The 23,225-nt window shown below is 36.7% G+C and overlaps 2 protein-coding genes across 6 annotated transcripts; both read right to left on the bottom strand.

Moving 5' to 3' along the window:
- Positions 1 to 1,024: 1,024 nt before the first annotated feature.
- On the bottom strand, positions 1,025 to 2,849 carry LOC103996937 (protein THYLAKOID ASSEMBLY 8, chloroplastic). 5 transcript variants are annotated; one of them, XR_010479078.1, is made up of 3 exons: positions 2,013 to 2,849; positions 1,394 to 1,478; positions 1,025 to 1,322 (listed from the first exon to the last, which is right to left on the bottom strand). XR_010479078.1 is itself a non-coding variant. In XM_009418006.3 (2 exons), the coding sequence occupies exon 1, from the start codon at positions 2,763 to 2,765 to the stop codon at positions 2,040 to 2,042; it is 726 nt and encodes a 241-aa protein (XP_009416281.2). In that variant the 5' UTR covers positions 2,766 to 2,846; the 3' UTR covers positions 1,025 to 1,303; positions 2,013 to 2,039. The 5 variants fall into 5 exon arrangements, 1 of the variants encoding a protein (XP_009416281.2); XR_010479076.1 differs by having other exon boundaries at positions 1,025 to 1,303; XR_010479077.1 differs by having other exon boundaries at positions 1,394 to 1,469.
- A 1,052-nt stretch (positions 2,850 to 3,901) lies between these two features.
- On the bottom strand, positions 3,902 to 20,214 carry LOC135592482 (E3 SUMO-protein ligase SIZ1-like). Its single transcript, XM_065081959.1, has 18 exons — positions 20,066 to 20,214; positions 19,724 to 19,989; positions 18,419 to 18,499; positions 17,780 to 17,822; positions 16,957 to 17,035; positions 16,641 to 16,800; positions 15,171 to 15,304; positions 14,310 to 14,378; positions 12,850 to 12,937; positions 11,339 to 11,414; positions 10,944 to 11,017; positions 10,166 to 10,273; positions 7,483 to 7,644; positions 6,920 to 7,024; positions 6,766 to 6,846; positions 5,500 to 6,682; positions 4,347 to 4,716; positions 3,902 to 4,221 (listed from the first exon to the last, which is right to left on the bottom strand). Exons 2-17 carry the CDS (start codon positions 19,745 to 19,747, stop codon positions 4,571 to 4,573), a joined length of 2,613 nt encoding a protein of 870 aa, XP_064938031.1. The 5' UTR covers positions 19,748 to 19,989; positions 20,066 to 20,214; the 3' UTR covers positions 3,902 to 4,221; positions 4,347 to 4,570.
- Positions 20,215 to 23,225: the final 3,011 nt, after the last annotated feature.

Genomic DNA, 23,225 nt, shown 5'->3' with positions numbered 1-23,225 from the left:
GCACTCCTTGGTGACACCGACGGGGAAGGACAAATGATAGGGAGTTCGACATGTGATCGTCACGTAACATCTAAGGCAGAATGAGAAGACATATGTCACCCTCTGCTCATGTGGGTAAAGGTCCAAAGTGGCCAGTTATAAGCTATTTCCCTATCACCCACGTGAATGAAACGATGCCCATTTTGCTGGCAGTATGAAAGAAAATATTAGAAATCAGTTTCCAAAAGAAAGAATCATGTACTTCCTTAAGAGAACTCGCCGCCGTGCTACTTTCTTGGGTGTGCCTGGATGGATGACACCACCGCCATCTTCTCCGGTGGAAGAATTCGCCCCATTTCCGTGACTGCCTAAAACATTTGCTGGATCGGCGGAGATCGAGCGCGAGGATCTCGACAAATTCGTTAGTGAAGGAGAGGGCGAGAGATGCGCATACCGAGGAAGGGATTGAGATGAGAGTTCATGGCGAGGGAGGGAGATGGGAGAGGGAGAGGTTGTGATGGGGGATCGGGATGGAAATGGGATGGGAAGGGAAGTTAAGGGCAGGAGATTCGAATATATTGGATCAGCGAATAACAAACAATACGCTGATTTCGATTGTATTCTTACAAAACTCCAAAGCATTTATATGTGCTTTAATAAAAACAAATCTAATTAGCTGGTAAAAATCAATATTTTATCAAAATATCTTACCTCGAATCTCATCATTTACCTTTTGCAACAAAAAAAAACCATTAATTAATTTTAAATCGATTGTTATTTGAAATTCTAATTGATATTAACACTTAAAAATTTACATATATATTATAATGATGTAAATATTGAGAGAACCAAGGTATGCAATACCATACCGCTCGATACAGTACGGTACCAACGTACCGAGCGGTACATCATGGTATACCGAACAATTTTATATATTTTTTACTGTAGCACTGCTACGGTATAATACTATAGCATTGTAGCATGTTCTGTTCGGTACCGGTATATACCGCCTGTACCGGGCAGTACCATTCAGTACTACATATCATGGAGAGAGCTATATATTTTATTTTTTTAACTTATCATCAATATTAACCATACACACATATATAAATATCACTGGGTGAACATAATGACAAACAATAAACTACAAGCTGATGCTAAAATGTTGGGATGTATTGTGGGCATATAGAATAAGAGAAATGGAAAACAAATTATAGGACAAGAAGATGCAGAAACCTGTGCTCCATGATCCTCTTCATTATGAGGTGGAATCTATTAGATAATCATCTTCCAAGGCATCCCACTAGTTCATGTATATAATCTCCTGACAACAGTAAAAAAATCTAATTATACAATATAAATTCAGGAACATTTATAATAATGTGTAACAGGTATAAACATTAAAATTTTGTACCAAAGCAAGTAATCCCTATACTTGTAGTTTTCCAAAGTAGGAGCTGCTCCATGGAGCTTATTGTGTTTGGTTGCATCTGCAGAAACTTGTGGCCACAATTATCATGTCCAGATTGCAAAGATTTTTTTTTTTTTCAGAGTGCCAAATTTGCATATCCTAATTATAATAATAATAATAATTTACCCACCAATTGTTTTCAAAAAGGTTGGGGAAAATACAATATGTTTATCCATTTAATTGAATGAAGTTTTCACATGCATAAAGAAATAAAGTACTGTACAGATAATTCTTTGACATGTACAAGATTAACAATTAGATAGAGAATTAGTGTTACTTTCAGATTAGTACATATTTGCAGTTCTGCTTCCAAAACCAATATTAACATTATGTACAAATAGGCATATCATGTTCTCACTTACCATGCGATAAGTCTTGACTATCTCTACTTCCAAATTTATATAGATAATTACTTAAGACATTTTTTTGGAGAAAAAATTCTATCATATTTCAGTCTCTACTCAGCCAATTTTAATTTTGGTATAACAGAACACTGGTGCATTATCGAATTGAAGAAAGACAGACAACTCTACTATGTGTAGGATTCACGAAAGAAACTGACCTATTTAATGTTCGTTCAAGCATTTCATCAAACAGGCAGCGGCTCCATGGGCAAACTTCCACACTCGTACCACACCTCAAAATCTCTCTCCACCTCTTCAGCAGCAGCATCCTCCCCCAATCTCCTCAACCCTCTTATCAGAAACTTAAACAAGAACTCGTCCGGCTCGAATCCCCCGCTCTTCAAATTCCCGTAAACATCTCTCACAAGCTTCGCCTTTTCAGCCGCCATCAAAGCCCTAACGAACCGAGAAATCTCCTTGGTATTCTCAGAGGAGATCCATCCCTCCTCATCCTCAAGGAGACAGGCCACCAGGGCATCGATTTCATCCGACGCACCGCACCTTGCCAAGCTGGACACCATCTCGGCGTAGAGGGCGAGGTCAGTCCGGTACCACGGCTCCCGGCGGGCGGCCGCGAAGGCCTTCGAGGCGAGGCCCCACTCGTTCTGGCGCTGCAGTTCCGCGAGTGCCGCAAGGAGGTCGGCCTTGATGAGGCGACCCAGGTCGACGGAGATGATGCGGTGGACCCTGGCCTCGTCGCCCGCGGCCGCGGCGCGCTTGAGGGCCTGGACGGCCAGGATGGCCTCCGTGCTGAGGGTCCGGCCACGGAGGAGCTTCCCGCGGTTGTCGCGGGGGCCGCAGGTGACAGGGGCAGCGAGTCCATGGCTCGGGCAGGGGAGCTGCTGCTGCTGCGGCGGCGGCGAGCGGCGTAGGAAGAGGAGGCGCGTGGTCGAGAGGGATAACGACGCCATGGGACCTCGGTCGCTTCGGCTTCGGTCTTGACGTGTCTTATACCCATCGAACGGCGATGCATACCTCCTCTTCTTCCATTTTAAGCTTCGTCAATATATTTTCTTTCTATTATCTGATGCTTACACATTTCTAGCCTAATATTCAAAAGTGCAAACGAGCAATAATATCTTTTTAAGCCAAGATATGAATTTAACAACTTCACACCCATTTCCAAAAAAAAATTAGTAAAAGCATTAAGCCACAAATATGACTAGTCAACTAAAACAAGTTTCCATCAATAATAAACTCATGATTAGTTCCTGAAAGCATTAAGAGAAATCAGCAAAATACAACATAAATTATTCCTGCATCATCATATAAGAAATTGGCAAACAATGATAACTGTACATGATCTTTACTGGAAATTTTGGGTACGGACCTACCTAAATAGCTAACCGGATCTCAAGTAACTAATCGGATTGGACTAAGCGGATCCGACGTGAAACCAATTCGTCAACACGTTTGCAAGGGAATCTGTCTGTCTACATTCCTTCGGGTATGGACCCAAAACAGATCCTCGTTCGGATCCGTAAAGATTTCCCTGATAAGGAGGGTATGAATCCTAGATCTATATATCAAGGGACAACAAAGTACATTGGTAAAGAAGCACCAGTTTAGTTTTGAGATGTTATGTTGTAAGATCAAAAAAGCGTGACCAGACAGTGAGCTACAGGCTAAAACAAGCGGAGGCAACTCTACAAGCTCTCCAATGAGGATTACAAGTAGCTTCCGATCCAAAGCCTAAAAAAATATGCTGCAACGAATATGTATGACGACTAATGAGGTTTACAAGTACCTTCCGATCCAAAGCCTAAATAAACATGCTGCATGTAACAAATGTCGGCCAAAACCTCTGACTCTGACACAATATGCAAGCAATTAGGCACTTGTCAGGGAATAACGTCGCCTAAACAAGACAGACAAAGATGTGAAAGCACAAAGTTACCTAGTTTTAACATAAGAGCAAGGGTGTATAGAAATCCGTGCGAATATGACAAAAAAGCAACATATACACAGAAGTAAGCAAGCTTTTAAGTGAAGTAGGCTTCGAACTGATCAGGACAGGCAGAGGCAACAAGATGAAGATCCACATGACTTTGAAAATAAGAATTATATTGAGAATATCAGAATTATACAAATCTATATGCTGATGAGGTAGAGAAAATCCCAACATGTACAGGAAGACCAACTATCATAAAGCCTTTCATTCCACCAATTCAATTGGCATTTGTGTCCTGCAATTTCTAAAAGCTAATGCAGCATTCTTTTAATAGCCATCAGAATTGATAAGCACAAAAATCCAGATCAAGCAAATCGAGTACGATATGCACACCAATCATACTTTGGCTTTACAACTTTGGAATGGCCTGCCGCAGAACCCCATTGTACAACTTGCTGATTGCAACCACATTATGTCTGCAATTCAGAAAAACCAAAACAAAGTTACACAAAAATCCAGTCAATATGGAATAATTAGAAATTAATTAACACAAGAATAAATAAATAAATAATTCAAGCAAACGCCTTGAAAGTTGTCTCACCAGCAGGCAGGAAGCTTAACAATGATCGGGATTTCTGCTGACATATTCAAGCCACTTGCCCCTGAGATTAGGAACATTGACTTTTCTGCCTCACAGCAAGATAAATGTAGCCAGTAATCGCTTTGTGATTGAAAAAGAATCCTCGAATATCATGCAATCACCAAGGTGGAAAACCACCTCCTAGTCTTAAGAAAAATTCTATGAGCTAATTCTCCATTAGATGATTAATCAGAGTCTGTATTTATTGACAGATGCAATCGAGGCCTAGCGGACCGTCGCTGCCGGGGATGTGAGAAAGGATGATCAGACCTTTTATTCTTTGAATTTACTTTATCCGCTCTATTATCATTCATGCTCAGGAGTAAAGAAGCTGCATCCACATGGTGAGAAGCAAACTTTACTATAACAACAAAGCAATTGATAATTCATGCAAGAAATAAAATAATCATAAAGGGAAGAGCAATCACAAGATAATGACAAATGAAAGAACAATGAGATGAATCTCAGATACAAAAGCAAAAAGATTGGAATATGGAAGCCTGGGAGTCTGGTAGTATAAACTAGCAACCTAGACAACATTGACAGTGTTGAATAAAAAATAAAATTAAACAAAAAAGAAATGGAATGGGAATATTAGTGTGTCTAGTGTTGGTATTGGATGCGACTGATAGGTCCATATAGACCCTAAATGTGCAGCACTGGCACCTGCTGAGCATCATATAGACACTGTGCTACATGGTGCCTGTATGATGCTGATATGGCATACATTGGCATCAGACCAGCAGGAACAGGGCACTTACATGCCACATCAACAGAAATTAGACTCCAAAAGACATGATCCCATTGGTACATTCTCCATCACATTTTTAACATCAGGACATACTTTATATTTAATAAAAATGAAATACCACATGTATTCAGATTTATAGGTATTCTAGTTACAACCAAACTAAGTTCTTTAAATATCATATCATCCAAAAGCTATTCATGTGGGAAAAAAAGAGGTTGGGCCATCAGATCTTGTTGGGTACTATATAGAACCTCTAGGTAAGACATAAATTTGAAGTTTAAATTATTTCCAAGCCAATGACCTAAAACAGATTGATGCAGCATCAAGAAAAGAATGTGACTGTTTTATCGACTAGGTACAAACCAGCTCCATCCAATGGTTCCATCCTACTCTCCTTTGGTGTGTGTTGCTGCCCTGACCTCGGTCTAGTAGAAGGGGCAGATCCACCATCACCACCGGCAAGGGTGAGTGATATCCAATCATCAGAAGTGACCCCATTTGGCACTTCAGGGCGGTCATCCAAGTCATCCTGCAAAGGAATTCCAGTTGGTTGACTGGGAAGAAAAATTTGCAGAGATGGATCATCACTGCAAAACGGCAGTGGATTATCAACCAAGCTTTCATGTAATCCAGTACTCGAATGGCAAGTAGAACGATTTTGCATTCTTGAAGTGTCTCCTAAACCAACATTGGATGCTAAGCCATAGACATCAGTTAGTACACAGCCAAGGGAATTATCTGAATCAACTAAAGGATCTTGCACTTCAGCATTTGCTCCAAATAGCTGGAAGCCAGGGCCTGCCTGAGGGCTCGCATGTATATGCCATAGTGGCATGGCAAAGTCATCAGTATTATTGTCCAACAAAATGGAGCCAGAAGTTCTCATCCCAAGAGCAGTGGATTCAGGGAATCCCTCTGAACCTCTCGGAGGGCTGGGAAAAGGAATTTCACTATCAACAATTGCACGAGTATCATAAGTTGTTTCAGGAGAAATTAGTGACGGATTATCTTCATCAGAATCACTGAGGACAATAACATCTGGACTATTCCGTGGTGATGAATGAAATGTATTCCCAACAGCATATGTTGACTCAATATTTAGACCTGGAGAACTAGGCTCATGGCGACGGTTCAAAGATAAACCAGAACACCCTGCAGCCTCTTGATTGACAATTAGATCTTCCACATCTCTATAACTACCAGATGCACTACTGCTCATAGGCATGAATTCACAATGATCTTCAAGCTTGTTGAAGTCATGATTCTGAGATGATTGAAGCCTCGTGCTGTCAGGTTTACTAAATTCCCATAATCCCTTCCGGTTTCGCTTCAGTTTCAAACTTCTATGCACCTCTGAAGTATCTTCCTGCTTAATCTGCTTTAGTTTCTCCAAGTCAGGTTTCACCTCTGTACATGTGTTGACACAAAGGGAACCATCAGGCATATGCCATTTAGAAAGATCGTTAAATTCATTTTCATTCCTAACACGCCAACAACCATCAGGTTTCACATCAATCTCATTTACATCTTCTCCACAATTTTGCAACTGTATCACCAAAATGAAAAGAAGCGTTCAGTAGTCACACTATTAAACCAACTGAAACTTGAAGGATTGACAAAAGTACCTACCAAGGAAGTAATGCAATTGAAATATGGGTCAACAATGATGTTTTCAAGGGAATAGTTCTTGAGACATATAGGACATTGCCACTGCATGAGGTAAACATATTTCTTAGTGCAGAAAAGAAAAAAAGAGTAAGATGCAATTGTTCAGAAGTACAACCTTCCGAGAACGCTGATTAAGTTCCAAGAAAGTTTGTAGATCGAAGCACCCCATATGAACACAAGGCTTAAACCTGCCGGCTATCCTCATCCGAGAACCACTCATCTGCAAATCAAAAGGAGAGGAAGTGAACTTCTGCATATTTAAAATTTTAAAATCAGTGAGATGAGCTATTTCAGCATTTTGTTGGGTACAATATGGCTCAGCATGATATGGTTAGCAGTTAGCACAAACCTATGCTGGTCAAATCTGACCAAAAATTAGCCTGACCTAACCAAAGTAGAGAAGAGCCAGCAAGGCTCAACACAGCTAGGTGCAAAACCCCAGGCCAAAAAGACAATCTTTTTTTGCAACATGAAACAACGGAAGTTCAGTGACCAATATATCCAAAATGAACTTCCTGTATGTAAGTGCAAAGAAATTCAAATGATTTTTTGTTTAAAGACAGGCATGATGTCTATTGGTCTCGAAACACAAGGATGCAGCAAGTTACTAATACTCGTGCCTCAGTCAACTAGTCTTATACATGACACTATGAGCACTATTTGTACACTTCCACTTACAGGACAACGAAGACTGATTGTGACAGAATCAGCTACCACTTCTAAATCACTATCACTGTCAGCATTTTCTGTAGCAGCTCCACCACCAATGCAGCGACAAACACGAGCAAGAGCATCTTCAAAGCGCTCACCATCTCCTTCCTTTGGAACCAAACCAAGAACCTAGAAACAAAAAATAGGTCCCATAAAGAAAGAGCCAATCAAATCAAATAAGTAACAAACTATCTACATTAAAAAATAAGTAACAATTTCAAACAAATAGGATCAGATGCTCAAAAAACACATTAAATAGTAATTATCTCAGTACCGAACATAACTAGAACACTTCAATTATGCGAAACAATTGTGCAAGTTTTCTTTTCCTTGCAAACTATCAGAAAATAGGAATAGATCACAATGAAATGCATTTTAATTGGAAGTCCCTAATAACATTCGATAGTATCTACCGCATGATCATTAAATTTCAAGGCTTAGCATATGGCTTATAGATAGAAGCAAGGTTCGAAATACTGTATCGTACCGGCGTTTCGACGTTCGTTCGGTACGGTACGGTATACCGTTCGGATATATATATATATATATATATATATATATAACTCGCAGGCGGTATATATATATATATATATATATATTAATATATATATTATAAAAGATTATATATATATTTATATATATTTTTATTTATTTAAAAGCCGACGTCGCATCGCCTCGACGACGTCGCCTTTACCTTCCCCACGCGGGGCGATGTCGCCGAGCCTTTTTTTTAATATATATATATATATATATATATATATAATTTTATTATTATTATTCGTTCTGCTCGGTAACGGGCGATCCGCGTACCGGTGTACCGTCGGACCGGTATGTACCACACGTACCGGGCGGTATTATTCAGTATTGCCTACCTTGGATAGAAGTAATCATTCATGCAAGACGTTCCAAAACAACAACTATCAAACTTGTCCATAACAAAAAGCCATAAGTAATTTAAACTGTATGGGAAATGAAGATAATTTCAGGCAGTTAATCCACTTAAAAAGATTTCTAATCCAATTTTCCATTATTTTTTTCTTATCAGATTAACTTTTGCATGTGATCCAGAACTCCTAAATTCCTACATTGAAGTTTCACCTCGTCGATGTCATTCAATTTTATTAGATATAAAACAACTAAAAATAATAAAATCGGTAGAAATTTTCTACTCCAGAGTCATCCAGAAAGGGGACAACTTCTTAAAACAACAAAGCACCAAAACAATACAAACAATAAACAATTCATAGGTTTCAGATCTTCGACTATTGCTTCTATTGACCCAATTTTATATATAAAACTAATTATTTAGTAAGATCAAAACAACTTATCTAATGCAGCAAGCAACCCAGTTAACTAATTCAATATGTATTGTAACGCAAAATAATGAATCAACCAACACTACCCACAGAGATGCAATCCAAACTAAGTGGTCTTCCTCAACACTGCGTTTTGGGATAAAAAAGAAACCATCAGTTAGCTTCGAGAGGATCATGCTTATTATTAGTGATGCCTGTCCAACTTCATATTTTATCATTCCTTGATGTATCTAATAAACAGGTTCCCATTTTGTCATAAGATTCTAAAACCTGTTATGAATTAAGAAGAATACGAAAAAGAATGCCACAAGTCCTGATAGGATCCAAGAAAGAATGAAACTTAAGAAACTTCAGAAATCAAAATACTATCACAGAAACTTCAGAAGTCAAAATACTATCACATCTTAACAACTTGTTTGTAAAAACCTGTCAACTGTGAGCATAATACATGCTGTGATAAATTAAACCCATAATAATAATTGGCACCATGGACCACAGTTTCATGGTCGCTAGCTGGACTGGTACATACCAGTTGGTAGCGGTATACCAGTAGTCCAATACACCAGTAGGTACTATCTTTTGAATAAGAAGAAGAAAGAGAAGAGGAAAGGGCAATGGAGGAGGAGGAAAAAGGAGGAAGGAAAGAGGACGGAAGGAAGAGAAAGAAGAGGAGACAGTGGAGAAAGAGGAAGAGGAAGAGGAAGAGGAGGATAACAGAAGGAGAAAGAGGAGGAGAAAGCATACCTATCGATGGTGCATGATGAGCAACTGGTGGCTGCACGAGGAAAAATGGAAAGGACTCCCATTCGGGGCAAAGAGGGCTCACATAAATTATGTTCTTAAAATTTTCCTTTTTAAGGTTCGGATCGGACTGCCCAAGACAATGGCAGTCCACATGAAGTATGCACTTCCCGTTTTGTACCGGTCCAGGCGAAACATCAAACACTGGTTGGTGCAATGCAGGGTAAGTTGCCATGAAATTCTTCTACATTAACTAAGCCGCACACCAATTTTATCATGTAGATTAATCATTAACCAATATTTCAGAAAAATAAATGACTCAAAACTGGAGCCAGGTTAACAGTCATATTCCCTCTTACCAGCTAACAAGCCACAAGAGTCCAAAATATTGGATCCAAATAAAAGAAGACAATCAAACAAATAGAACATATACAAAGAAGGCAAAATAATATAATTAGGCACAATAGCTCATACTAACAGCACATAATGATATTTCCACACGTAATATAAATAAATAATCTAACGGGCATCTCAGTTAACTGATTATTTGAGAACTGTCATGGGGAACAAAGTCAAATTATTAGACAAATTACCTGTTGTATTGACCGCCTTTTTGCAAGCCTGATTCCAAGACAGAATGCTCGAGCATCATGCCATGATAAACAAATTTTGTTAATTCCTTCCTTGCTGCATGTGGTGACCTGAATAAAGCAACCAAATGATAGGTGGACAACCAGGTCAACGTATAGATATACAGGGAGTTACAAGTTGCTTAAAAAGCAATTTAAAGAACTAGGTCCTAATTTGAAAAACCATGAGTAGTTCTCTGCTAGGAATTAATAATGTATTTCCACCATTTTGTTATAGGTTGTCTCCAAAAAGCCTGGCCTACAGTCTATGCACCAAACTAGCCTTAGGATGCTTAGGCTATGCAAATGAAGACCATCATATGCACATAAACTGGTGTTACAAATTTGCATATACACAAATGATGATCTAAAAGGTCCTGTGTTGTGCAATTGCAAAACTTCATCCAACAACATTTAAGGCACATGGAATTGCAAAATATTAGTAGTGGTTTTAAAATATATAATTTCAATAAATTTACTGATTGGGCTGATACCTAGGCACCTAGACTATCACCTGGGCCTTAGATTACATCCATGGCCTCAGATAACCAAGGCAATTAACACCTATGCATTCCACCAGATTCTTCATGGCTTGCCATTCCATACATGAGAAATTACATCACATTTACACATGAAATTATTGATTTAAGGAAAATAAATTTACATTTACTACAAGTTAAGATCAAAGCATCTATAATTTGTAACAAGTACTATGAGCCTCTCAAGGAACAAAGAGACTGACCACAGGACCATCATCCCGACCATTTATACCCAACAACTGTGACCCTTGTCTCGTAACCACTCGGACTGCATCTCCTGCAGGAAATGGAAACATCAGTCTGATCAAGCAAATCAATCTGCGACTTGAATGTAGACACATATAACATGCCCATATTAGTCACCATCCTACAAACATGTTATTAATCTGCTTTTTCAGCAGTCACACTAGTTGTTACTTATGCTTCATAGTCACTAGGTCACAGTGCAAGTCTTACACAATGAACAAAATCCTGAAGGTCAAAGAAGCAATAACTTAGGGGTAAATGAGGGACCAAGAATGTTCAAACACAATGATACATCAACAACAAAATCATGACATATTCCACCAACTGATGTAAGGGCAAATTTCTTCCATACCGTTGACTTGCAGCTCTGCAAATTGTGGCCATTGCATTCTAAATGGAACCTTATCATTGAGTAGTAGACACCAAACCTGCAAAACATCACACCATTAAACTCATTGTCCACCATAGCCTCTTCTTCCTCCATATTGACCATCAAGTGGTGATCATGGAGTCCACGGTCATGATGGCGACAAAAGGTGGTAGTGGTAGGGATACTTGGGGTGGTCTTCATGGCTAGCAGGAAATGCAATAGTGGTGGCAATGAAGGTAATGATGATGATAACAATGGTGGTGATGGTGGTGGTAGCGAAGGTAACATGGTGGTGATGGTAGAAGACAGTTGTGTCACAAGCAGGGTGGTAGTAACAAAAGCAGAGGATGGATGTGAACCTAGTAGTGATGGCAAAGAAATTTATGATCAAGTACTAGTAGCGGAGATTATGATGATAAATGGGAGGATATAGAAGCTGGAGCACTGGATGGTGGCCAGGTGAAAGTGAAGAAGAGGAAGATAAACCACAAATTAAAGTGTGAATTCAAATAACAGAACAATAAAAAAATATCTCAATGCAACATGTTTAGAAGACTGAAAACTGTTGGAATTTTCAAGTGTGTACAGATGACATCTTGAAAGGTATATATCCAAACACATTTTTCTAAACTGATTAACATATATATTTAGTGATAAAAAATATGCTAACAGCTGTAAAGCATTAAATGTGTTATTACATTATTCCGGCAACTCACTGTTGTCATAATCTTGTAATTATGGATTAGCTTCTGCAAGTACAAAAAATTAAGAAATTAGGTTGATATGCTAGAGGTCCTTCAAATGCTTCTCTTGCCATATACGAGGGACCAATTGCTGTCACTTTACCTTTTCCAGCTATGTGAATACTTGACATGTCCTGTGCCATGATTCTTATAATGGAGGATCTCAGGAAACCGTTTTTTAAGGGACGTTGCAACAATCAATTCAAGATTCGACGGTGATTTTGATATAATTATTTCATAATGTTTTCTCTCTAAGTCATAACTATATGCACATGATAAGATGCTGATTAAAAGTTCTCCATTTACAATTAAGCATCAGTAGTGAGTCGCAGCTAAGTTGCGAATAATCAGCCTCATTGAAGAAACGAGTCATAAATCTGTCACAGATTACTTCATGTAAATGCAAGCAAAGATGGAACATGTTAGTTCTTATTAGTGCAAAAAACCCACTGGCATGTGTCAATAACAGGCATATGCACCATCATGTGGTTCCAGCTGGCACATACCAAGGGGGGTCATATATGCAAGCTTACCCCTGCAAGGAGGTTGTTTGAACAGCTCAAATCCTGATCACCTAGTTCACAAAGGAACAATCTTACTATGACACCAAGACATATCCTGTTGGACTCTAATTTGAACATTTGGTCTTCTTAACCACGACAGTACATATGAACCAACTGGTAGAGTCACATTTGCAAAGACTCAAACTCCAAAAACCAGTGATTAAGAAAAACGAGAACAGAAGCCAACCTGGAGATCATATTCAGCTCTCTGTAACGATTCTCTATGTGCTCTTGACAATTGAAATGTCCTTTCCACATTTTGTGATGTGCTTGTACTGAAAAAATTAGAAGCAAAAAACATAACAATGTAATCGACAAAAGGATAGAGAGGTATACGGAGATTAACATGAACCACGAAAAAACCATCACTTCTGCAAAATCAGCTGATCAGTAATAAAATTTGTGTAAAACACAGCATAGTCATAAAAAGATTACAACACAAATATAAATTTCTTGCATAAATTGATAGACAATCACAAAAAAGAACACACTTATAAAAGTACTCTAGTTTATTAAACCTTCAAAATTCATAATGAGATTTATACCAAATCTTGTATTCCTCACATAGTAACACTATTATTAGCTGCAGCTCTGCAGTCAAGTTAGATATTCAGAATTCACACTTCCTTACTCTTCCAATATTATCAAAATTTAATAAAATTTGAGCAGTTTTTGGCTGGAGTTCTATAAAATACGCATAATGGTTCATTACTTATGAGATTATGTCCTTTGCCTGGTAGCCTTCTTTTCTTCCACAATCCATATGTGGTACTTACACATGTAACCAGAAACGTCTTACAACATTGGTAACTCATAAGCTTTTAGAAATTGAAAGAAGAAAGGAAAATGTCATAAGTAATCAACAGATCATTCAGACGAGACTCAATTGTTTTGGGGCACCTAATTGTAAAGGTTGCTGACCCAATAAAGCAAAATATACAGGCACCCCACCACCTCAAAGTAGAATAGTAACCAAACATGTTTATGATCATGAATACAGAATATAAGAAGAATAGATGGAAAGAGAAATGAGGGTTGATTTGAACCATTCCTGAGGAAGAAAACCATTCATTGGCAATCTGACAAAGGACATTGAACAGTAGCGATTTAATAAGTTCATGTGATTGTCTTTTTTGTTCCAATTTTCTAGTTAACTTATCTATATATTACTGTAGCAAAGAGTGACCAATAAATTGACTCGCCTAGATATATAGTCACATTCATGAATTCAACAACAAAAAGGTAAAGCATGAACTCTCAGAGAGAGAGAGCAGGGCGGCCGGTGGCGGCGGGGGGCGGGGGCGTGTGGAGAGAAGAGGATCCGACTTCAAAAAAATATTCTCAGATAGAACTTACTATAAGCAAGAGAATATCACATCGATAAAAGAGGGAATCAATTTGGGTTGCTGGATATACAATAAAGTCAACTTTCCATCTTACAAATCACTACTCTAGAACATGCAATGTTCAAAGGCATATGATAAGAAGTTTAAAACCTAAATTCCAAAATTCAAGCAAAGATGACATCTTGAGACAGTTCACATTCGAGCATTATTCTTTTCTAAAGTCAAATGATCAAGTGTTTATGACTTTTTTTTAATTCATGAATATATGTATATGCAAAGTGATTTCTAACAGAGTACTCACCCATCAGCAGTGACTCCAGAGGATGTCAACTTTATAGGAAGCAATGGATGCCCTATCGTTATCCAGAACCTGTATCTCACAAGGATGGCACTAGCATCAACAATCTATTAAATGTCTTGTGAAAGGTACAGAAAGAAAAAAAAAAGGGGGGGGCAGATAGGACAATAAGATTTGTACATCTTTCATAGAAGAAACTTGCTGAAATACAAGAGTGCTATCTTAGCTATCAATGAGTGGTCTAAGTTTTTTGAAATATCTTATCCTAATCAAGCCAATTCTAAATGGCCTTATCTTTTTATAATTCATTCCTACAGCTAGTGCTTCAGTTTCATTTTAACTAAAAAATTACAGTGATCAAATACAGTTTGCTCCTCCAATTTTCTTTTTAAATAATTTTGCATGGACAATCATGTCGACAATCTCATCAGTATCATATCAACCTCTCTAATTCATGTCGAGTCAGTCAGATAAACGTTCAAGCAATTACCACATATCAAAGCTTGTACTGACTAACAACTATGCGCCCAACCAAACTTGCTATATGATATAGATGAAGACATGCATATTAATTTACAAAAGAAAGGCAGTGCTAACTGAGTCTGACTAGAATCATGTGTTACACAATTTTTAAGCAGGTAATAGCACGATATACCATGTTCAGATCCCAAATCTATATTAAATAGAGTATAGCTCATTCTGAAAACAAACATCAGAATCTTGATGGGAGTACACTGTCGAGATATACCAATACTGACTGAAACCACTCATAAATAAGCTAGCTGAGATTCATTGTAAAACAATGGAGCTTATGCTTAAGAACATACTACTTGTAATATAAGAAGAGAGATAGGCATGACATACGGATCAGCCCTCTTGATTCTGCATATTTCACAATAAAAGCGAGGAGGAAGTTCAGGTGAAGCACCCTCTAAAGTTCCCTCGGGCATAATAACACATCCTATGTGCTGCCACACTCGACATCGAGGATCTTCACACTGTAATCAGCAAATGCAACTGTATAGATGAATATTTATAAAAATCTAAAGAATAGTTTATCACAGCAAAGAATTACATGTGCTGGGAACAAAATGATATAAAATAATACCTGGAAAAATAGTAAGAGAACATTTGAGGGAAACAACCGAGTAACAGGAGTCATCAATGTCCCAAAAAAAAGATTTTTGGCTCTTAAATGAAGAATATAAAAGAACATAAAAGTTAAACAAATAAGTTGTGACCTATCCAGCCTACCCGGACCAGAAAATTAGAACCCTAGAATTCTCTGTAGATAACTAATAGTCACAAAATAATAAACAATTCAAAGGGGAAAAAAATGCATTTAGCAGAAAAACACAAAGTACATCAAATAGAAAGCAATGATAAACTAGAAAAAAGATGCAAGATGTGCAAAGGTTGGAAATAGGCAATTTGCTCCACATACTCAGTCCAAGCATTCAAAAGTAAAGCATTTTCCTCATACAAAAATTAGTCAGTGAAGAAAAATGCATCAACAACTACAATTAAATTGAAGTTAAAATTTACTGATGTTCTGAAAACATAAACGGTGATATTGCTACATCACACAGTCATAACCAATAGATTAGTCATGACAGCATAAAAACGAAGACAGAAAATTCTGATCTTAACAAATAATTAAGGATGACTGTATTAGTTTTAGGATCTGCAGAAGTTAATTTCCTATGTATGTCGTTACAACCATTGAAGCTCATTCCAGAACCATACTCAACAAAAACAACACATTTTAAGCATTGTTTAGGGTCAACTAATTTTGTATATAATATTGTGTAATAATTTTAGGAGTGCAATAATAGGTTATATATAATCAACAATGCAAGATCTTGACTTTCTATGATGCTATAATTCACAACTAAGGAAATCGTAAAGAAAGAACTGATAAGAAACAGCATTATATACAAAATAAGTGCATGGAGATAACACTCGAAGGATAATACAAACATAAGGACCCTGCTAAGTTATTCATAATAGCAAAAGATGATCAGATCAATAAACCCATCATGAATGATGGACAGTTATAAAAGATATAACACTGGAAACAAGGAGATACAACATAACATTATGACACAGCTGACAAAGAAAAGAAGGCATGCAACATCCCCAAAGAAGAACAGACTTCATATGGAACCAATAGCCTTCACAAACAGAAAAATAATTCAGTAAAATACTAAGAACATGACGTAATCATGAAAGTGATTTGAATGTTTACAGGCTCTGTAACTTATGAATTAAAGAACATGATGCTGCTGAAGATTACTTTTAGGGTACTGAAAAAGACAAAAGGAGCAACAGTACCTGAATGATTGAATCACTAGTTAGTGAGCTCCCACAGAGGCAGCGAACCTTCATTTCCAGACAATAATCATCAATTTCCTCTTTAGGCTTTACCTGATTGAAATCTGTGGTGCTAGTACTCTTGGATGCTAAGTCTGTAGCACCAGAAACTTGCATTTTTCTGCAGACATTATCCACAAAGACATGTAATTTGAACAAGTGAAATTTGTCATTTCTATTCATCTAATTAGCAAGTTGGTCATTCTATGGTTTGGCACATTTGATAAAATATTTAAAATGGAAAGGCAACATAGATAAGGACCAAAATTATGATCACCTGTAAGTATCATCAATTATCTTAGCCACTTCATCTTTCCAGAAAGGATTTTTCTTTCCCCAGACCTGTGACTTGGGAACTGTAGAAGGGTTAACACTCTTCAAAGATGTCTTGGGAAAAAGAAGAAAAAAAAGACTTGAGAGGAGGTGAGAGCGTAAAAAACCAACAAAAATATATGAAAGAATACTGCCTAGTCAATAAAAGAATGATGTATGACCAAAGAACAATATTTTTGGAACTAACATGCTGGACGAGCAAATACATGTACACAAAGTATCTGAGAAATCCATGTTCCTATTTATATCTGGTTCGAGGAATTTCAGCACGAATTGTTACACCAGCTCCTCGTCTTATATCTCATTGTTAAGAACTAAAAGGGAAATGAACGTAAAATTGTAAGCTTATTGAAGTTTAAGACATGCTCAAGCGAGTATACATGAGAAATTGAAGTTTAGAATACTGTTGTAGGAAAACACTTAAATGTTACATATGGCAACAATGAACACGGAATACTTGAACACAATGAAAATTACTGGACATTCATTTCTTGAAAGAAAAAGAAGAGGAACTAAAAGGCCTGAGTACACAACTTCAAGCGACAATAGCTTTAATAACAATCCCTCTTGAAGAATAAATAGCAAATATATGAACAAAGAAAACAACTCTAAGGATGAGAAGACCATTTAAAATTTTAAACAATAACTAGACCATCTAGATGATAATAAGATTATCTCAGAAAGTCAGAAGTATGACAAAGTAGGTAGCACCACATTTATGCTATTTGTTCTGATGAAACTACCATGACTAAAGTGTACATGACTACCTTGTTCATCTGAAAGTAGTTGTAAAATCCTATTCACAAGGTCCTGCATAGCAACAAAAAAAAATTAAAAATGAACTACAAAATTAACAGTTCATAAGATATCAAAGCACAAAGAAAAGATGACTATAGGATGCAAGATGAGATGGCTAAATATTAACGAATTGAACCACTGGCACAATACATTTTCATGAAACTTGTCATATTGACTATTGAGTATTCTTACCCAAATAGATATCAGACAGTCCTCCAGGAAAAGTTAAGCAATACAACAGAATAGTAATGCCAATGTCAAAGCAGCAAAAGAATTGCTATAAATAGAATAAGTAATGTGAACACATAACCATTGATGTACCAAACAAAAAAATTAGCTATAATGATTTCTATGTACCTTCAAAGTTATGCATCGCTTTCTGTAATGAAAACTATTACTAGCCAATTAAGACCAATTAAGCACAAAAAAAGAAATAAGTTCTCGGCAAAGCAGCAAGTTGCTTGACTTTTAATTATTGTGATGCCCTACTTATCCCAAATGCATCATTCCATGTCCCTACGGCATTGTCATATAACATTTCATATTTTAGCTCTGAGAATAAAGAACTGTTAGAATATTTTATTAGAAGGAAAAGAACAAGTGCTGACCTGCTTCTTTCCTTGCTTTGCAAGACCTAGTTGAGTCAGCACATCCTTAAGCTCTTTTATTCTGAAGTATGCCAACTTATCCTGATGTAAAAGGACAGAGACATCAATGCAGAGGACAAAAAAGGAAAGCCTTCTAGACAATCAAATTGGTCAAACTATTCACAGAGAAAAATAATTAAATGAGGTTCCTGAACTTAAAAGGGCTACTTTACAAAAATTACAAACTGTATGCACGCATACATGTGTATAAAGTTATCCTCCCCAGACCCCACAGTTAGCAAGAATGGCACTGGGTTTGCCCTTTTTATGTATGCATATATGATAAGCTAGTGCAACAAGCAAACAGTTACAAACGACCTTGATGCAATGCATAAAAGCTGTGTTCATGAAGTAATGTCAGAACTCAGAAGCAATTACTCTCTATTACCACTTACAAGCAATGAAACAAATATAATCTGGAGTAAATTGTAGCTAAATGTCAATAGAAAACAAAGTCGTAAACAACCCTAGATAAGTGCTCCAAGACAACAACAGACACAGATAAGAATTAGAACAGGTCTACTACTTTTCACTATAGTTATAGTACTAATGTAGGCCACAGGTATAGATATAGCATAAAAGGTAGCCAATACCTATACCTAAAAGATTGTATCAATATCAAACACCAAGGTCGAGGATGAAGAAATGATGAATCTCTTTTTTGGCACATCTCGAAAGCATTGTCCATCTATTATACTGATCCAAAAACATGGGGGGGATAGATGGAAATTTCACCACACAGTTATATAATGAACTTAAAAAAAATTATATATATCCTTGCAAAAGTTCAACATCATCCTGTTTGGCACATTTCCGTGTTGCTTTTAAAAGAATTCATATCTATAATCAACAGTTACAATCAACATTAACCCAAGAAGAACATAACTAATGCATGCTTCAGAACAATAATCTAATTAGCTTAGGATGTTCTCATACCATATTAGATTAAGGCATATAGTAATCAGCAAATTAAGTTCAATGCGTGAGTTAACTACTAGGAAGCTAACTAGAGACCAATGCATTATATATTCAGAATATCAGCAATGTAGTAGCAAAGAGTTAGCAGAAAATTCCATTCGAAGGCCCAATTTTGCCTACGATTCTTGTTTCCAATCACAAACTCAGCTAAGAAAAAAGACCAATAGATGAAAAAGAAAAATCATCTCAACACAACGTCATAATCAGACGGCACATGCATTCAAGAAAAAGAAATGGTCCCAGCAAGCAATTATAAAGCAAAAGAGGACGACACCAAATTAACAATACCCTGCAACTGGTAACCAAATCCATCGATCCAAGAGTCGCCACCAAAGGGAGCAATCAGCCCACCAGAGGAGCAGCAAGAGGGCAGATAGGGCCGCGATCGGCCGATCTCCGACGCCAATTCAAAAACAAACCAAAATTCTCTCAATCGAGCGCCACAAGAATATATTCTTCCACCCCACTCCGAAGTCTATCTCACCGAATAGAAAGCGGCGGATACCCAGCTAGGGTTTGCAAGGGACCAAAAGGATTCACGAAGAACGGCGGACCTGTGGATCGACCGATCAAACAGGAGATTATAGATTGCAACCCTAGGGAAGAACCAGGAAAGTGGCCTGCATTTACTTGTCAACGTCGCCGCGATGAACCGCCCCGTTCCAATTCGATGTTGCGGGTTGGGCGGCGGCGTTGCACCGGATCCACAACCCTATGTGCGAGGGCGACGGGTGGGGCCGGTCGCGGCCTATCGAGAACGAGGTGGGGGTTTCTGCGCCGTCGGGAGCAGACCGCTCCTCTTCGAGATTCGCAAAATGGCCGAAAGACGCGATCGCACCGTCCTTTACGTGGGGGGTTCTCCGCCGTCGGATTGAAGCGCTCCGCTTTGAGATTTGCAAACGCGGGAACTCAACGGCCGAAAGGCGCGATCTCACCATTCTTTACATGGGGGGTTCTGCACCGTCGGAATGGATCGCTCCGCTTTGAGATTCGGAAACGCGGCAACTCGACGGCCGGCTTCGGACCCGTGCACACGATTGCGATTGGGTTTGTTCCCGGGCACACGAGTCCGCACACGTCGCCACGCTGTCATGTCTCACCGACTTCGTCACGCCGCAGCGTTCTTTGACCGCTATATTGGATAGGTGGGTGGGCGAACGGCTGAGACCGGAATCAGCAACAATCGGGAGGACAGGCGGTTACTTCCGTCCGATGATGCTTGTGCGGTCGAGATCGCTGGAGCTCAAGTAGTGGGGCTGCGGTTCGTTGGCCCCCGCCTCGACTCTTGAAACGTTGGAACCCAGCGTCCACGACCCGCTAGTTCACCAGCACGCGGGGCGACACGTAGTCGATGCAGGAGGAGCCACGTACACAACCAGTGTCTGCGGGGCCCAAACTTTTAATCACATGGAACGTAGAGTGCTTGATTTGCGGAATCTCATCATCAAACAGCCCAGTCAAATAAACGGAAAAAATAATAATTATTTTTAAAATAATATTATCAACGTCTCCTACTCCATGTGTCGCCTCTTATCATCGTTCTTGCAAATTCATTGAAGCCTAAGGGCATCATGCATACACAAGGAGAAGGTCAATAGGATTAACAATGAAAAAAAAGAAGAAAAAAAAAAAACTAATGATAACATTCACTGTGCATATGGAGAAGGTGAAGTGAGACAACTAGCGAGCCTCGTAGATTCATATGTGAAAGAAAATGATTAATCAGATCAACTAATGTACAGAGACACAAGCAAGTAAGGAAGGATCGTCGATGATGATGATCGATAAGAGTATAATGATTATATATATATATATATATATATATATATATATATATATATATATTATCTAAAAAAAATTTAAAATTAAAGTGGCACATACAAACTCGTTTGTTATTATTTATCACTCTAAACTTAAGTTTACTAAACGAGATGTAAAAATGATCGATGATGGTGAAAGGGGGCTTTTAGCTATTTCGAACATTAAAAGATATCAAATTTGGTTCATCAAGTATTCTGAAAAGTGGATGGCTGGCTATATCACATGGATGTAACAGAAGAACTGTATTTCAAAAGTTCACAATCTTTTTGTCTTCTAATTTTTTATAATTATATATATATATATATATATATATATATATATATATATATATATATATATATATATATTAAAAATAAGTAAATAAAAATAATAATTTTACAAAAAAATTCATATAGTTCAAATATATAATAAATAATATATGATAATATAAATAAAATATATATAATTTTAAAAATAAAAAATAAAATTTCAGACTTGTGAGAAAATGGATGACACAAAAATCAAGAGAATGATGATTAAAATTTCTATCATATAACGATGATTTTAGATAATATCATAGAATATTTTAAAAATTTCAAACATTATATGTAGATGCTGAAATGTTTTTGCTATTCTAATATGGTGTCAATATTTGAGCAATTTCAATATAGCATCTAAATTATATATATATATATATATATATATATATATATATATATATATATATATATATATTATCAAACATCAATTCACATAACAAAATATGCATTGGACCTTCAATGCAAAGACAGGGATGAGAAATCCCCATTGGAAATAATGAACCTGAGGTCCCCAATATTATACTAATTAATCTATCAAATTAAAAAATAAAATTAATCATACTAAAATTTATTAATAATAACAATAATATTTGTAAAACTTATATATCATAATAAAATTTAAATATAAATATATCCAAATATAATCATATATGAACTAAATATAAAATTTTAAACAAAATATTTATAAATTTATCCATTAAAAATATTTCCAAATAAAATTAATAAATTAAAATTTTTAATCTTATTAGTCCAATTTATATGCTCACATATTCATGCAATATGAATTCTACATAAATAATAAAATATATTAAGTGTAAAAAAATATTATTAAAATTAAAATATATATCAATTCCGAATATGCTATTGATTATTAATTTATTAGACAAACAATAATAATTACAAATTAATATTAAATAAATAAAAATTAAAGTATTCTCACTCAAATTAAAGTTCATACTACCAAATTCATTAGATAACTAGTTTTGAGACCATATGAAAGTTTCTAGTGGCCTTCCAAAAAATTTAGAGTAATGTGGACTCACAAGCCTACCACCATTGCTAAAGGCAAAATCAAATACAACAATACATACCAAAATTACTAAAATATTCATAAGTTTATCTTGTAATATATAATACTTAGTCTCATTGATCTTCCACACATATCAAAATCAGGAATCCTTGGTAGGAGAGATTGTTCCAAATACTTGTCTAGTTTTCTTTTAACATTGTCGCTACTACTACTACTACTACTGACAAATAAATCAAAGCTTAAGATCAATGTCTTCTTCAAAAGAAATCACTTCTAATTTAAAAATATCAATTGAGCTTTTAAAATCATTTGTGTTGATACTCCCTTACAAAATCATAACAAATCATTTGAATTCTACTAATTTCATATCATTAACAGTACAATATTCATATTGTACTATTAATGTTATAATCAAACAAATACTCCAACGATGAGAAAGAAACAGGAATTAAGTGTAAATATAAAAAAATTATAATCCTATTATGAAACTTAAAATTATAATTTTTAATTGAATAATATCAAAATTTGACTTCCTAGTGTCAAAAAGTGATTCTAGTCAATATAAGCTCATATTGACTATAAAAATCTATAAAATTGATTTATCCTAAATATATAAATTTATCCTAAATATAAGCTCCTA

The sequence above is a fragment of the Musa acuminata genome, chromosome BXJ1-9, assembly GCF_036884655.1.
Source record: "Musa acuminata AAA Group cultivar baxijiao chromosome BXJ1-9, Cavendish_Baxijiao_AAA, whole genome shotgun sequence".
NCBI classification, from domain to species: domain Eukaryota; kingdom Viridiplantae; phylum Streptophyta; class Magnoliopsida; order Zingiberales; family Musaceae; genus Musa; species Musa acuminata.
Note: the sequence above shows the minus strand (reverse complement) of the source record. Positions and strands in the feature narration are given on the sequence as shown.

What these genes read in the sequence shown, in the direction of transcription:
- LOC103996937 (XM_009418006.3), bottom strand. Translation starts at nt 2,765, where the DNA reads ATGGCGTCGTTATCCCTCTCGACCACGCGCCTCCTCTTCCTACGCCGC.
- LOC135592482 (XM_065081959.1), bottom strand. Translation starts at nt 19,747, where the DNA reads ATGGATTTGGTTACCAGTTGCAGG. An exon ending in ATTTGGTTACCAGTTGCAGG is followed by an intron (nt 18,500 to 19,723) that starts GTATTGTTAATT and finishes CTTTTACATCAG; the next exon opens with GATAAGTTGGCATACTTCAG. An exon ending in CTAGTGATTCAATCATTCAG is followed by an intron (nt 15,305 to 16,640) that starts GTACTGTTGCTC and finishes TGCTGATTACAG; the next exon opens with TGTGAAGATCCTCGATGTCG.